At 40.4% G+C, this 17,725-nt stretch overlaps 2 protein-coding genes across 3 annotated transcripts; one reads left to right on the top strand and one right to left on the bottom strand.

The window, feature by feature from the left end:
- Positions 1-6,890: 6,890 nt before the first annotated feature.
- Positions 6,891-17,631, top strand: gtf2e2 (general transcription factor IIE, polypeptide 2, beta). Its single transcript, XM_069167710.1, has 8 exons — positions 6,891-7,067; positions 7,724-7,888; positions 13,917-13,999; positions 15,152-15,259; positions 15,718-15,900; positions 15,985-16,078; positions 16,830-16,945; positions 17,107-17,631. Exons 2-8 carry the CDS (start codon positions 7,729-7,731, stop codon positions 17,224-17,226), a joined length of 864 nt encoding a protein of 287 aa, XP_069023811.1. The 5' UTR covers positions 6,891-7,067; positions 7,724-7,728; the 3' UTR covers positions 17,227-17,631.
- Positions 9,172-13,139, bottom strand: smim18 (small integral membrane protein 18). Of its 2 annotated transcripts, none has more exons than XM_069167904.1 (2): positions 12,891-13,139; positions 9,172-10,353 (listed from the first exon to the last, which is right to left on the bottom strand). In XM_069167904.1, exon 2 carries the CDS (start codon positions 10,343-10,345, stop codon positions 10,031-10,033), a length of 315 nt encoding a protein of 104 aa, XP_069024005.1. In that variant the 5' UTR covers positions 10,346-10,353; positions 12,891-13,139; the 3' UTR covers positions 9,172-10,030. The 2 variants fall into 2 exon arrangements, with proteins under 2 accessions (XP_069024005.1, XP_069024004.1); XM_069167903.1 differs by having other exon boundaries at positions 9,172-10,350; positions 12,891-13,134.
- Positions 17,632-17,725: the final 94 nt, after the last annotated feature.

Here is a 17,725-nt window from a genome sequence, read left to right as displayed (position 1 = left end):
GGGATGATATATGAAAATATATTTTGAAATTTTGTGGTAGGCAGAGGTTGTTTTGAAGACTTTGTTTGTGAAATACACTGCACTGCGGACGACGGGTATTAAAGATGCAATAAGAGAATAGAGAATGTGATCATACAGAAGAGAGAGTTACACACAAACAGCACGCACGCTTTCTTGTCTGCGCACATGTGCAAACATCAGTGGAAGCGATTCGTTTGAAGGGCTTAATAGTGGAGATTATCATGGCACGCACACACAAACACACACACACACACATAATGTGTGGGCACACATTACGGGCCCGCTCCTCAGGAGTTGGCCCTTCTGTGACATTTGGAAAGGGCAAGAGGAGCATCACTCACACACACACACACACACACACACACACACACACACACACACACACACACACATACACACACATCTTTGACCTGCACACCATCAGGTGTCAGCATCGCCCCCCTATGTAGAAGCTCAATACTCAGATTAACATCAGGAATCAGGATTAGTTTTCCCCTGCAGGTTTTGGACAGCACACACTCGTTTCACCTGGCTGTCCTACAGCCCTCCGGTGCCACCCACACAACCACATGCCACGCTAACACACACATGGATCTGCTAGTAGCACACACACAGATGTACAGTATGTGCACGTTAATGGATAGAGAGTTGTTTGGTATTTGCTGATGAAGGTTCATATAAAAACTGCCTCAGCAACAAGGGAGTGAATACTCACTGAAAGTCCTCACCAGTAAAGTAATGAAGACATGTGTTCTTTACAGAGAAAAGGGGAAATAGAGTCTTTAACCCATGGTGTATATTCATCACAAACCCCCTTTCTGGTTAATAAACACAGCAGAATGACGCTGTTCTTCATTTGACATTTAAAAGCCTATTAGACTCATTCTGGGATACTATTTCTGCTACAAAGTACAGAATAGTTGAAAAACTGCCTCTGCAACAAAATTCTGCTCCATCCTTGAGTGTCTGTGCAGTCTTACATAACGATGCCTCACCAGCCACCTCACAAAAAGTGAGCTTGTTCAAAATCGTTAAGAGGCATCTCCTCCGTCTGTTAAATTGTCAGATTTAGCAAAGGGTTGTCTGGCTTGACCAGTACACTTCTCACCAGTCAGTCAAAACTATATCATTGATTTCTCTGATGCAAGGTCTGAAGAAAGGCCAAGGTAGAAAGTATCTGAACAAAGCCACAGACTACTGGCCTGGTTTAGAGCATGACAGCATGTCAGACCTCTATGTCTCCTCCATTAAAGATGCTGTGTCCCTTGATCTCCTCTATTTATATTTAACAAGGAAATCTGGATGCCTCTGCAGCCATGGTGTGCTCTTCATTCTGAGAGGTTAGTGGATGAGCTATATCTCAGAGACTGGGGTCGATACAGCAGGTTTGGTTGTTTTTATCTCCCCTGGCTGGCTAAGAGGCTGCAGCTCCTCTGCCTCGATGAGTCACTCGCTTTGCTGCAGCAGGAAATAACGCTGTTATACTGCCACCTTGTGGTTGTTGTAATTGTAGCATTTGATACCCAAATCTCTCTTTCTTCCCAGAAAGTGATCTCATGACAGTGAAACAGTATGTAACACTTTTTTCAAAGGTAAAATGTTTTCTAACAGGCACCACTATAAATTAGCTGCCACTATAAATGTAGCCGATAGTATCAACTTCCTTATAATATTACATAGACCTAATGTTTTATTACCTTTACTTTTAAATGAAAATGATCCAGACATTTTATTAGCGTACACACTGTGGACATATATCTCTTTTTTTTTCATGGTTAAAACTATAGTTGCGGTTAAGGTTAATCTTAGTGTTGGAACATACAATAATATTTCAATGTGCCTCCAGTTCAGGGCTGACTTACACTCAGAGGGGAAGACGTTGGGTGGCTTGCACAGAGCCCTGACCTCTGCCCCACCCAACACCTATGAGATGAAGTGTGGAACGCTGATTTCAGGCCAGGCCTTATCATCCAGCATCTGTCTAAGACCTCACTAATGGCTCTGCTCTGGGAGCATCCAGGTATGAGAAAAGCTCCCAAGAAGAGTGCAGGCTGTTGGAGCAATGTACTGTATTTAAACTCATCGTTTTGGAATGAGTCACATGTGGGTTTAATGTTTGTGTGTCCACATAATTTGTTCAGGTGTCCATGTACTTTTGGCCGTGTAGTTTATTTTATGGTAAGATACTCAGGTTAGTATTTGGTAACGATTTCCTCCATCACTACCTGTTCAACTGCATGCCTAACCAGCAAAAAGGGCTTCACACTAGCATTGGCTAGATGACCTATAATGCATATCTATTGAATTTATTTTCTAAGTCATATTTCTTTTACTGCATTGTTCCTATTAAATACATAAATATATCATAATCCCCCCTCGTAGTTGCTACCCTAAGTAAAGGCTTCAAAACACCATCGATCTAACATTATATCTATATCTCACATAGCCTACGGTAACGGTCATGGGCACAGACTACATACACCTACACACAATTGACAGTAGTACACCGAGTTCCAGTGTGCAGTAGCTGCCTCCTCTTCCTCTGGCTTTTTCAGAGTCCAACAACAGTTCGACCCAGACACCTGAGAATACAGCACAGACAAATGTGAGAATGACAAAAAGAGGAAAAGAAAACGAGTGTGAAACAGTGTGTGTTTATGTGTGTGTGTGTGTGTGTGTGTGTGTGTGTGTGTGTGTGTGTGTGTGTGTGTGTGTGTGTGTGTGTGTGTGTGTGTGTGTGTGTGTGTGAATGTGTATGTGTATGTGTTTGTCTATGTGTGAGTTGTGAGTGAGTGGGCTTTCTTGTGTGTACATGAGGTACTTACAATTCAGAAGCTGTGACATCGAACTGTCAGTGAAGCCCAGAAGTGCTGACAGATAGTACACACACACACACACACTTTCTCATACTGTTGTAATTGAAAGCTGTCACTTTGAGATTTTCTCCTCCACAGGGATTTGCACTCGGCAGTGGCTCCTGGACTTCAGTCGTCTCGTCTCTTTGATATTACTCCTCACCTCACCTCTACTCTCTCTCTCTCTCTCTCTCTCTCTCTCTCTCCTCTCTCCTCTCTCTCCGTTACTGTAGAACATAACCCCCCCCCCCTCCCCTGTACCTGACCACTACACACACTACACACACCTACTACTAAATTTCTCACAATTTCAACTGTGAAAAACAACAAATTACTGAACTAGATCAATAAAGAAAGCACGTTGCCTCCTAAAATGAATCTAATTCATTGTCAATCTCAGTTTACTGCAGACTGACAGCATCTGTGTAATTGGACATCGTTGCACCTTGACTTGCCCAGGATGTTGTGGCTTGAAAGTAAATATAGTTGAAATAAGTGAGCGGCCGAGCCATCTGAAACAAAATCATTTTTTTTCCTGTGACATTAGGTCTTATTAGTCTATGATGTCTAAATTGTATCTGTCATTCTCTTCCATTCTATCTCTGCTATGACTAAACAGTGTAATTCATTAACTATGGATTAGGGCCTAAATTAGGTTAGCACATATTTAATCATTCATGTGGACTGCCTTCTTTGACTAGCCCACTAAAACATTAATTAGGATTTTTGGAAATGCTAATTTGTTCTGTGATCTGCATTAACATCTGAAAAGTTGGATGAACTGTGCCTGCATGTAGTTTTCTGCACTGTTATTTGTGTTATTTGTCAAGGACTGAGAATAATTTTTATAATAATAGACCGAACCAAGGGCATCGATTCGCACGCACACACACACACACACACACACACACACACACACACACACACACACACACACACACACACACACACACACTCACTCACTCACTCACTCACTCACTCACTCACTCACTCACTCACTCAAATGCTCTGGAGATCATATGCTAAGACTTTTTTAATATCAACATCTCTGGCTTTTCATATTAAGGTACAGGTTGGATGATGAGACAATAGGTTTTTGACTGAACATGTCTATCTTATGTACACAAACATGCACAGGCAGTCCTAATTACATTTTCATATAGAGTTGCTAGCAATACACAGAATATCAGTGTGTTGTGCACATTATAAAAAACTCTGGGCTTCTAAAAGAGAGTGTAAAATATACATCAAAAACTCAATCTGACAAAATTACAAGAGAGCTGTGTGACAAATGCATGAGGGGTAATTTTTCTGTCACTGTGGGGTTTTAAAAACCACAACAGTGAGCATGTGCAGTATCTCTGTGTGCAATATATGAAAAGATAATTTACTGTAATTTTTTTATTTAACTAAGATTTTTCACTTTTAAAAATTTTTGTCAGTTGATTTTGATTTGATTTTACTCATTCTGCATATTCCATAAGCAGAGTTATGTGTTCAAATAGACTTGCAGGTCAGTGATTGTGTTTTATGGTGAAAAGCTCACATTTGTAAAAGTGCCCATCAGAGGCCTTTAAATCCGACCATCGGCTTTTACTATACAGTTGGTGATCATATTTACAGCAGTGTTGCTTATTTCATGAGATATTTCTCTATTTCTTTTTTTAATCAGTGTTTCTCTTCCAAAGTGTGTTTCAATCAAATCTTACTGAACCACCCACACAGTCCTGATGCAGTGGATAAGCTGTTTTTTTTGTTTTTTTTTAAATAAATCAATAAAGTGTGAATAAATACCTTAGATCTGAAACCAAGTTTTCACAGGCTTTAATCTGACAGACTAACAAACATGACAACACAGAAATACTGTTGAATAAAAGTTTGATGTACTTTGCCTAACAAAGCAACTGAATTCACAAAGGAAACACTGACAGGATGTTCAAGCCAATCAAACTAAAAAAGAAAGCTATGAAACACTCTGTTAACATCTAAGGAGCTTTGAAATTGAAACAAGTTTTTGCCTACTTCTTGAATAAAACAAGGAGACATCCTTTATTTTAAACCCTGAGGCATTTTGTCATTGTACAAAAGCTTATGCATGTGAGCCAGTTCAGTACTAATTTGGAAAAACTGTCTTCTATTCTGTTCCTTCACCCTGAGTTGAATGCTAAGGTCCAGCTCTGTTCTGTGGTTTATATTCCACCCTCTGTTACTCCTGAGTGCTTAGCTCTTATTTTCTTCGGTGACCTGGCTGGACTGCAGCCTTATCTCGCTTCCTTTCTCAACTGATTACCCAGTAGTGGAATGGCCTTCCCTCCTCAGTCAGCAAAGTCCAGCTTCAGCTAGATGAAATGATGTATTCTGTTTCATAAAAACATGTCTGCAGTGTTTGGCCTTTTTAAACTGAAGTCTCCCATACAGCAAATCTACAGATGCAATGAGTAGTGACAAGTAAGGCTAGATCATGTATATTGATCAATCTGTAAGAGAGACTATAGCTTAGTGATGGTCAACAGTGCAGTGTAGGCACATTATAATAGTCATGTCCTTTAGAGAGTGGATTTTTGTTTTTCTTTTCAAGAAGTTTGTCTTGAAAAGACACCAGAGGACACCAATACGCTCCATGTACTATATGGGCTTGATCTCTGAACTCCTGGCCACCGTATTTGCTCAAGCTCAGTGGATGCCAGGGTTTACATCATTGCAATTTTTCACAGGGTCACACTGTTGATGACATGTTGGTACTTTATTTCAAATACATCTTTTGTTGCATCTAGGTTTTGATGCACCTATACACTTGAGATGTCTTTGCCTGTTTTTTTGTCTAAGGTTTTATAAGTATTGCACTCGGATTCTGAAAAAACTGTACTTGTAACATTTGAAAATGGGACTTTGCGGCACTTCTTTTTTTTTTTTTTTTACCTTGAATTGAAAACTTGATCGGTGGTGCAGCACATCAATGCTTTATTTTTGTTTGTTACCCTCTTTCTTGCATTATGTCTGTCTGAGATGTTTTTTTTTTCTTTAATGTCGCTGCATTGATGCAAAACTGTTGAATGATTCATCTTGAAAGCAAGAGAACATTTGCGGTACTACTAATCCTTACCTTAAATATGTGAGAAGATCCATCAGATTTCACTGCACTGCTGATATGTATGCACTGGAAATAACGAGAAATGTCTGTATTGAGGCAGTAGCTTAAGTGAACCACTAGGCGGCAATGTTGAGCCACTTATTCTTTGGAGACGACTCCAACCCTTTTTTCATGGACAAGTGCAGTGATTAAAGAACTATGCTCAGCATAACCACTGAGAAAATATATTCTGAATGATACCTCTCAAAAATATATTAAAAGAATAAGATGACGTTATATTTATTTTCCTTTATCACTAAAGCTGAAGTAGCCAATTTTTTTTATATTCTGAATGAGCTGTCCTTGCAAATGAAATCCCTTATAATTTGGACTACAAGTTATTTTTGTTTTGTAAAAATAATATTCAACAGTTGTTGTGGCTGGCTGCCATGGAATCAGACCGTTTGGCCGAAATCTGCCTCCCTTTAGGCTTTATTTAGTTTCTTTAGGGTTTTAGCCATTATGGTTATATTCAGTGGGTAAAATACAGTCGTATCTACATACATATCAGCAGTGCAGTGAAATTTGAAAGATACTAATATACAATGTCTTTTTGCAGCAGGGTTTGTAGGTAAACTACATATTTTCACTTCAAATATCACCCAAATAGGCCATGTGATCTGCCCTGGGGTAACGTTTGCATACATTGTATATCTCATCATATATATTCTCGATTCTATTTTTTAGTTATTTATTTTTGATAATAGCGTTTCCTTTTTCCTGCTGCAGTGGTATAACGCAAAGGCTGTTTGTTGTCTTTTTGAACTGGATTTTGAGGATTTAAAATCCAGTTCAAAAAGACAACGAAGCAACCTGCGAGTTTTATTATTAAAGCACGTAATGACGTCATCCAAGGATTATCTATCGGTATCCGACAAGTCGAACAAGAAAACGGAAGTGCAGCATGAGAAATGATGTGTGTGAAGTTTGTTAGCTTACCTTAACTTATATTATCATTTAAAGGAACGAGAAAAACGACGATTTGCAGGAAGGAAGCCGCCTGCTTGATATTCTCCGTCATTAGTCAGGCCTCTTGGGACTAATCCGTCACCTCCTCTCAGGTATCGTTCAGTAAAATAACGTTGGACATGCTAGTGCTAGGCTAACTACGAGCCAGTGTCAGACTGGGTCGTTACGTTTGCTTTCATCTAAAACTGATGCAAAACAGTCAGTGACATTAAGTAAATTAGACAACGCAAGTCAGTCTTGGTGTTTTCATTGTCTCAAAAAAAAAAAAAAGCCCCAGCGTCAGGCTATTTATTTATCAGGTGCTTGTAGTCAAACTGGTTGGTCTTTGGCTTTGTGCAGGAAGCTGCCCATGTCTGCTGTGTGTCATGTATTTGCCTACAATTGAAGCAACAGAAAACATAGACACACAGTTACCTCTGTATATTGTCCCTCTGGACTCAGAAGATCATTTCTAGCACCCTAAAGTGGGTAATCCAAATATTTTTGCAGCGCCTGCATCTGTGACGGTATGAAAACACATGAATCCTTGCCCATCTCCTCTTTACTCATTTAAACGTATTTGGTTTATTTCGAAATGTCTGCCTTAACAACTGGGCTTTGTTTGGCGAGTGTTGGTAAGAACTGAAAAGTAATATCTTGAAAAGTTAAAACTGCACAAATATCTTGTAATGTGTTAAATTGTTTTGGGTTTCATCTTTGTCAGATTGTGTCTGTTTTGGTTTTTTTAATATATTTTGGGTGCTGGCAGCCGGGATGGATCCAGCTCTACTGAGGGAGCGTGAGCTGTTCAAGAAAAGAGCACTTTCTACTCCAGCTGTAGAGAAGAGACAGGCTGCATCAGACTCTGGATCACACAAGAAGAAGAAACCCAAATTCGACAAGGAGAGCTCCTCCGGGTCCAAACACAGCACCGGTAGGTGAAGCATATTTTCTTCAAATGGATTACATTATTTCATTCAAGCCATTTGGCAAATCAAATTCCCATAATGGCAATTAAACCTAGTACCGCCAGGTAAATCTCTCTGTATTTCACAGTATACAGAGTTTCTAAATCTGGTGTCTGGTGAAACATTTGTGCTTTGGGCGCATATTGGCCATGATCTAGGGGCAGAGCATGTGCACCTGAGACCTCCGCCGGCTGAGCTGGCTAACTTCTGGTTCAGCCCCACGTTAACTTGAATGGGGCCAAAAAAGTTCAAATGCATGGCTTTTCTAAACTTTCGAAATGTCATTGTACCGAATGGCTCAAATTCTGAGAGTGAAACAAATCATTTTGTGTGGATTGTGACTCTTTTTATTTCATTCATCCACAGTTTTTATAACTGCGACATAAGCTCATGTCAACAAGGTTTTTATTATCACTCTCACTGGCAGAAGCAGGAGACAACCTGCACTACAGGTTTAAAATGACTGTGACAGACAGGCTTAAAAACTAGATTAATAGAATGTGATTTTCACATTTTAATGTCCGTGCTTTTTGATTTGTAAGATGATACAGACACCAAATACAGTAATGCGGTCTGACGCTGAGGATTTTAAAAAAAGGCCACTGCCCCAGCTTTTATTTTAAAAGTAGAAGGAAGAATCTAACAGCATGACCCTTTACCACCGGGTCTAATTGAACAGGTGACGCTCTGCTCACTCAAATGTAGTTACACAATTTGTCTCGTATGTTCAAGTCATTTGTTGTACTTTGAATGAATGAATCGGTTCCCCCTTGTGCACAAATCTAATTCTGCTCTCAGAAATCCGTGCCCTGACTTGCAGTGTGTAGAACTCCGAATTACTTTTTGTCAAATCCTTTGTTGTCAGTGTACTTCCACATACATCAGTATTTAGGTTAGGTTAGGTAGTTACTTTATACTACCTATTTATATAGCTGCTACAGAGTGTTTCATTATGTCATTATGCTGCGTGAGCTAATAACACTCACAAATGGTGCTAGTTTCTCTAGAAAGCTATAACATGATTTTCAAATATGAGAAGCCTTTCCAAATGTGATTTACTTCTTTATACAGTAGGTTACTTATTACAAAACCCTAATACTGCTGGGAGCACTGCAGCATGGAGTTGTATCGTAATACAACATTTCAGATTTGGATTTTGAGCAGTGGCCTGTTGTCTTCCCATGCAAGCTTGAAACTTCAGTATATTTACCAAGAACCAGTTACTTGGAGCAGAAAAAAAACAAACATAATACAGTGACAATTTATTAGGCATGGTGTGGTAAGGCATATGAAATCATACAGTGTGCTCAATATGACTTGATAAAAGTACATCACTGTGCAGCAACCAAACTTGTCATGAGATAATGTTTTAGTGCCAAACATGTAAACACCACCGGCATACAATTTACTGAAGAACAGAGAAATATAGGCTTCATCCAAAGCAACGATCATATCCAACTTAGCTTGATTCATATTAAACCAGGATATTTGAGTTCTCGGTTTTGGACATCATTTTTATACACTTATACTTATAGAAGTTCATTTGCATCCAGCAGGTCACAAGTATGTGAAATACTCACAGGGCAGTTGTTGTTGTTTTTACTCGCTGATTTTGGGTCTTATTTGTGATTTTAATGTTACCCATGTTTTGGCCACTCAAATTTATACTCCATTAAAAAAACAGAAAACAAAGCAAGAACAGGCCCTCGTAACATAACATTTTCTGGCTCAGCCTTCATTGTTAAGTATCTCAAACTTGTGTTTTATAGTACTATCTCTATCCAGGTGCGATTTCTTTCTTCTAGCAGTATTTCTGGTGTAAATTATGGCTTTCAGTGTCTGCTGTAAATATGTGAAGATTCCCTCTGAACTGAAAGGAAAAGTTGAGACTCGCTCCAAACCAGTGTCCCCCTTTCTTGTTTAGATTGCTCTCATTCCATATTTTGTATCTTTCCTCAGTATCCCCCTAATTTGTGAGAAAATGAATCACTTTTTGACAGTTTGAGGTCTTTTTTTTTTTCTCAGGGAATGGTTCGTCGCTGTGGTATCGGTCAATTCAGCAATATACCTAAATTCCAGCTTTTCATTTTTCTTCATCCTCGCCGCCCCTATACCACCTCAGTGTGGGAGTCCGGCTCCTTGCAAATACCGGTCATGAGCCTGCTGCAGCTCCCCGGCCCTTCCTCCTGTAGCTGGTGGTGTGTTTTCCCTTTGGCACAGCACCCACAGTCCAGTAGCTCATAAAGCACAGCCAAGGCAGCCAGGGATAGGACAGTGAGGATGAAAAGCAGAAGGATGATGAAGCAGGCCACATTCCAGCCATCATGGAATGGGTAGACTTCTTGGATCTGAGAGGAGATGTGGGACAGAAGGACGGCCTCAGGGAGATTACTTGGGTGTATAGTGGTTGTGATGTTGGCCATGATTTCTGCTTGGAAACAACAAAAACATGAAGAAAGACAGTTTGTTAATGTCTGTGACAGTGTTTGGTTTTGGTTTTTCACTGCAGAACAAATTAGAAAGTGAAGGTGATGGTTGTAATAGTTGTTTTCTTGGTGGGAGAGTGATTAATAACTGAAAGTAATGGAAGAATTGCCCTTCAGGGCACACCAGTTAGGATTCTCTGACTTTTAAATGTGACACAAAAACTTCAACTGGATGTTGCAGGCTCTGTTGTGCCAGACCTTTAGAATCATTTGCTCCTAATAATTATAAATATTAAACAGAAGGCACAAAGGAAAACCCATTTCCTCCTCATAAAACAATCAGAGCTTCACAGGTAAATTGCTGTTACGTGATTAGTGTACTAATACATCATGATCAGTCATGCAGGGTATCATGTAAAAAGATCAAGTGCAGTGTTGATATTTGCTCAAAAAGTCCCCAGGTTTATCTGTCACCACAGAAAGCATCTTTAGTTGAATGAGAAGACAGTGTGTTATTGGAGCAAAATGTTATACTGCAAAAGAGCAGAAACCCTACTGAGACCATCTGCTCCAAACAAAAATAGATTTAAAAGCCTTTTAGAAAGGAGAGCTGCACCATGAAATGGAGCGGCTACACTTCTTGTGACTCTCTTTTGCGACTCTTCAGCCATAACGTCTGACACAAATGTTGAAGTGAAGGAGCTGAAATCTAATAATGAATTTAAAGGATGTTCATCACTCACTGTGCACAGTGTCGTACCATTTGTCCCTCCTCATCTATCCTTTCACATTTCCAGCCAAATCCTCCCATTTTTACATCCTCAGGGAACAGCTCACCAGTTTCTCTGCCCACATACATGCTCTTAACACGCACGTATGTATGCACACAATCACATTCTGAAACCAAGGCAGCTCACCTGGGTTACTTGAGTCGAGTGCAGAAAGAAGTTGAGGAAGAGGAGCACAAGTGCTTGTCTTTACATCAGACCAGTGATTCCCAACCTGCAGCTCACGAGGCTCCACATGGTGAGAACCCAAGTTTGTGGTGGCTGCAGTTGTCTCAAGAGGTCCCACATTTTCACCTCAGGATCAACATGTGTAATTTATAGTCTTGTATTGGTATCTGAAATGATCATATTATGTTGTAACCTACAGTCTATGGCTGTAGCCTAAATCTTGTAAGAGTGCAGCTATAAATTGCAGTTCTATGGGTCAGTGTGCTGGACGGGGACTTTTTAAGAGATGGTTTCCTTTCAGTTTATTTTGTGGTTGTTGTTGTTGGTTTTTTTTTATAAGAAAATGGACAGCGTATGACAGGCGCGCTTCTGAACACTTATGTTGCATTGATGAATTTTTAATGGGGGTCTGCCAGCAGCATTGGATTTTGCGAGATACAAATTGTCCCCACTTGCTTACAACATATTTAAACTACACTGTTATGGATTGATTTAAATCAGACAAGATAAGACACACAAAACGATTATGGATGAGTCCCAGAGTTGACTGCTTTTACTGTGAGCAGGTAATTGGTTTATGGTTACAGACTGAAGCACGTGTTTACAGTGTGTTAAGTGTTCTGTGATATTTTCTTTTCAGTTGATGCAACCTAACTCCCTGTACCATGCTTGCATTGTCTTATTGCTGACCCAGCTCGTAACATCAATTTCACTTCAACTCATTGCCATGACAACAACCTCTTTCACTAATTTGTCTCGCCTAAACTCCCACTCTCCCCTCTCCTCCCTCCCCCGTGGTCTCTCTCCTCCTTTCTTTTGTCAGAGTAGTCACACAGATAGGGGCAGATTGGCTCCCTGCAGCATCTGTTATCTCCCCCCTAAATGAGCCCCACCCCGGCCCAGCCAGGCTGTAAAGGTGTTGTAGGACTAGATGCTTCTCTCGCTCTCTCCCCCCCCTCTCTCCCCACACACACACACACACACACACACACACACACACACACACACACACACACACACACACACACACACACACTCCTAAAGCCTCTGGCTGACTCCTCACAGCTGTCAAGCCCTCATTGATTTGTCTCGAGCACTTCATTTTGCACCGAGTCAAGCATTTCCACAAACACTGACACGGTGCTCATGAGTGCACGAGCACAGAAACACAAGAGTTGGTATTCAAGTGGAAAGAGCACAGACAGACAGATCCATGTTTATTTAATCCACTGTGTGCTTGTACAGTCTTGGCCTCAATATTACAGTTTCCACCTAAAGATCGTGGCTTTGTCTTGTTACAGAACAAATCAAATTTCCCATGAATAGTTGCTAGATGTGGTGGTTTTTAATCTGGGATTTCTTCATTGCAGAAGGATTTGGCATCATGAATAGATAAGCTGCGTTTAAAGATGTATGATTCACCCTGTAAATGCTGGAGCACTCACATAGTCGTAGCTTCACAGCGAGACCAAGAGCAGCCTACAGCCTGTAGCTTGAATTCATGCTGTGGATTAATATGATCTGTTGATGGCACAACACTTAAACATTATTCAGGGTATGCGTTTCTGAAAAAGATGCAGACTCACCTGTGTCTGGCTCAGGCTTTAGAGGATGCAAGTCAAGGGATGCTCTCCCCTGTTTTTTTGGTGCTCCACCTATCCCTCCGGGTTTCCACTTTCTCCCTCCTCCACGTTCACTCCTCGACCTGTTTTCCTCCCGAGCACTTTCATGCACACTTCAGCGGTCGCTCGTGCACTCGATCTCTTCCTCCGCCACTCCTTGCAGCTCTACATGTCTCGGCTCAACGGCACGGGCTGCTCTTCGTCATTGGCTCTCTCCTCTTAGCCCTGCCTCTGCACCATTCGTTAACCGGCCTGTCACAATTTCGGCGTCCTGCCCCCTGTGCAGCTCGCAGCGACAGAAGCTCCCGCCCACACCGTGAATCATTCATGAATCAGTGTGTTTTCAGCCGTGATTGGCGAGTGCTTGAGCCCAGACCTCAGACAGCCTCCAGTGCAGAGCAGCATTATTGGACTCCAGCGGAGAAAACGAGCAGCTGGCTGTACTTCAAATCACTATCATCACACTGCTCTCATGTATACGAACGCTGTCGTACTTTATTAGTACAATCACCTCGGTCAGCCACATTGTTGTACCGCTTGACATGCCCCTTCGTTACCATGAACACATCAACATGGCCACTGTAGATTATTTTGAGTTAATTTTCATGTCCTGCTGCCATATATATTCACCAGCTTGATGAATGTGTGTTAATGGCAGCTGGGAGCAGTCCACAACAAAATACACAATTTATTCCTGTTTGAGTTAAGTTTGCATCGAGGTACAGTGAAACACTGCTTTAGGTAATTACTTTCCCTTCAAAAAAATAAATAAAATCTATTTTAAAGAATTACAGCAACAAAAGGTATTGATGGGAAAAACTAAAGAGTGAGCAAAACAATGCAGTTTGTTTTGTTTTTCACTGGATTGTTTGTCGATAAGAAAATGTCACAAAATGCATGCAACTAAATTAAAATTTGTAACCTGAATAAACAAAGATCAGTGAGTCCCCTGGTTGTCGGCCTTAAACATTTTTCTCTTTTTCTCCACAGAATCTAGTAATGGCAACTTCAACATCAAGACGAGCTCCGGGTACAAGTTTGGCTGCCTGGCCAAGATAGTCAATTATATGAAGGTAACTGTGTGGCGATGTTTAGGTTTTTAGGAAGGGAATGTTGTCTTAGCCGTTTAGGTGTGATCGTATTAAGCTTTTAAGTCTTAGCATCCATGATGGCAACTGGTTTGAATGTCCCAAACAATTGGATAATCACCTGATTGAATTTATTTGAGCTGACCGAAATAGTTTTGCATAATCTTTAGAACTGTTTACATTCATTTATATAAAAACAGCTGGATGAAGCTAACAAATATCACATTTCTGTCACTATTTCCAGAACCTTTTCCACCGTTTGAGGTTTGACTGGAGCTCTTTTAATGACATTTCATTGTGCCCCTTTCTTCTTCTGCAGTTTATTTGCACGAGTGGAGCGTTAACTCCAATATAGAACAGTGTTTCTTTTGATTATTGGTACCTGTCATTGCTTGTAATTTCTTTGTATATTTCAGTAATAGGCTTTTGCATAACAAAGTTATTAATGTCAAACATATTTTCACTTCTAAACTTCATTGTTCAGTGTCAATAAATGCCTCTTCTTCAGAATATGCATGTGTAGCATTACACTATGATTAAGCTAGTACGGTAACAGTGGCATAAAATAAACAAAAAAAGACAAATTATTTATCACAATTATTTGGTTGACAAGTAATTGTCAACTACTCGCAACAGCATCGACTCAATTGCTAGATGTGAAGCCTGTCGTCCTCTCCATCACAGCTCTTTAAAAGTTGTTGTCTTTTGTGATAGCCGAGTGAGTCAGTTGTGTCCGCTGTGACATTTGGTCCCCAGTCTTTCTTTTTGTATGTAAACAACTTGTTTATCATGCTGTTGCTCTGCAGAGAGGCAGCCAGGCCCTGTCACACTAGCTGTCTGACTCATCCCTTTCTACTGAACTCGCACTCAACTTGACAGATTTTCCTTGAATGTGTGCATTTCTCGTGCCATCTGTTGAATGCTCAGTTTTAAAATGTGTGAAATACCCTGACTGTTGCGTGTAAGACACTAAAATGTTGTGGACATTTGGCTAAAACCCGGTCAGTGGCAGAGGACAAAGAACCTCTCCCATAAAATAAGAACTATATCAAATGTAATCCTGTTGCTTGTTGCTGACTCTGTGTAGTTTTTTTTTTTTAATGTAAACCTGTGTGCTTTTCTGTCCGTACCTCTCAGACAAGGCATCAGAATGGTGACACGCACTTCCTGACCCTTGATGAGATTCTGGATGAGACCAAACTTCTTGACATCAGCATGAAACAGAAACAATGGCTCATGACTGAGGTGTGTTCCTGCCTTTTTGAATACCACACTTTTATAATTTATGGTCTGGAGTGCTCCGCCGTTTCACTCGACTCTTCCTCACCTGAAGTCTAAACAGTACTTGTTTCATCTGTAAGCTGACGTTGGATACTTGCATCAATTATTCTCATCCACATAGATCCTGTATGTAGCAAACAAAGGAAGCACTGAGTAGCAGCTGGGTGATAACACACTTCATGCAACATTAAATACCATGGTTATAATATTCTTGTTCAAATGGAAAACTGTTAGTGAAGAAAAAAATTGGCACTACTGAAGCTGAAAACTTTTATTTCTTAATTTTTTTAAAAAGATAATTACAACACAAGATGTAGGTTTTTATCCTACGTTGTTTATTTTTAATGGGGGGAAATGTAGAATAGTTCTGCACATCACATACGACTAACGGAATCTACTTTGCTTCTATCTGCCAATCTCAGGCCCTGGTCAACAACCCAAAAATTGATGTCCGGGATGGGACGTATGGCTTCAAGCCCAAGTACAACCTGAAAGACAAGAAAGCCTTACTGAGGCTGCTGGACAAACACGACCAGCTGGGCCTGGGAGGAGTGCTGCTGGATGACGTAGAGGAGGGACTGCCCAACTCAGCCAAAGCCATCAAGGTCACAAATATAATTGATGCTATTCGCCACCCACGTGATGAGTAATTTGGACAGAGAAATGACCTGTCGTGTGCTTGTTCACAGGCTTTGGGAGATCAGATCATCTTTGTAACAAAACCAGATAAGAAAAAGATCCTATTCTACAACGACAAACATTGCCAGTTTGCTGTGGATGAAGGTGAGCATCAGGCAGCTTCGTCTGCCGGTTGAGAAATGACTCGCTCTTTCTTTCCGTGTGTTGATCTCTGTGTGGACTTTGTGTCTGTCAGGCTCTCTTAATTTAAAAGATCTGGCAAATAAATTGTTGAAGTTGTCATTTAAAAATACAAAACATTCAACTGTAACATAGACTTGTGTTTAAATGAGCCTTTTTACCATTTCATATTGTAAAATAAATGTATTTTTCGTAAATAGTTTCTCTAATTTAACAAAATAAGCTTCTTGGTTTGGTTCAATTTGGAGGCAGGTCGACGGCATGCAAGTGTGTCTTGTGTCTTTCTGCATACAAATAAATGAGAAGCAAATTTCGGCGTTATTGCACCATAGGACTTGCATCAAAACTTAAAAGACGGTCGTACTGATTTCTGCGAATGCACTCAGCCCTCAACCCTGAATTGTCACTTCCATTAACGTCAATGTCTTTATAATACTAAAGTACTGAAAATCAAATGAGTTAGCAAAACCCTTCATGCATTTTGACCTGGATTGTTTTCCTGATTTCACTGGTGTTCATTTAGTTATGTTGCTGTGATTCACCATACTTTTATGTTGAATGCAGTTATTTAGATATGTGGAAAAACCCATTCCTAAGTACATTTAGATTTTCTTCCATTTGTGCTGGTTGCTTTGTGTTACTTTGTATGTTTGGTGTTAATTTGGTGTCCAGCTCTCGTGTACTTCTCGTTCCGACTCTTCGCTCTCATTTGTAGAATTTCAGAAGCTGTGGAGGAGTGTTCCAGTCGACTCCATGGATGAAGAGAAGATTGATGAGTACCTGAAGAAACAAGGCATCTCCTCCATGCAAGAAACCGGACCAAAGAAAGTGGTCAGTGCCTTCTTGTCCCGCATCCACCTGATTTCCATTCTAACAAATCTAAATAAACATGCCCTGATTTATTTCACTGGAAATAAAGGCATTAATATTCAATAGTGGCATTTGTACCTTCTCGAGCATCTTGGTCCGAGCTAATTGTGTTCTCCCTGCAGTTACCAGTTCAAAAGAGAAAGAAGCAAGGTGGGCAGAGGAAGAGACACTTTAAGACCCACAACAACCATTTGGCAGGAGTACTGGAGGACTATTCAGAAGGCGTGCCTGTGAAGAAGTGAGATCTTTTCACTCACTAGTCTGTAACTCAGAAATGGCTGGAGATGGAGATAAGAGACCCTGACCTCACTACGATACAAAAACTTCTCATGGCTGTGTAATATCCAAGAAACCAGCTTTCCTTTTCCTTTCTTTCCATTTCCTCCCAGTGATCAGTGGTCCTGCATTACATGCAGTGAATAGAAACTGTAACGTGGAATCCCTCTCAGTTTGTTTATTGATCAGTCATAACTGAAGGACTCTGGAAGAAGAGAGTACTGAGATCATTGATGTCACTGAATGGCCCTTTTAAAAAAAAAAAAAAAACTACCACTCTTAAAGGAGGCAACACAACCATACTGTTGAAATGTAAATGAGGCTTAAATGTGTAAATACTTTTGTCATCATTTAATTTACTATTTCGCAAAGAGGTGCGTCGACGGTTTTATTTGAAGCCACCATCCATCTTCTTTATAGGAGTCACAAACAGCAGCTTGTTGTGCAGCGCATCACTTCTAAGTC

Source organism: Embiotoca jacksoni, unplaced genomic scaffold, assembly GCF_022577435.1.
Source record: "Embiotoca jacksoni isolate LCO1_2020_lvr unplaced genomic scaffold, fEmbJac1.0.p SCAF_4, whole genome shotgun sequence".
Lineage (NCBI taxonomy): Eukaryota > Metazoa > Chordata > Actinopteri > Embiotocidae > Embiotoca > Embiotoca jacksoni.
Note: the sequence above shows the minus strand (reverse complement) of the source record. Positions and strands in the feature narration are given on the sequence as shown.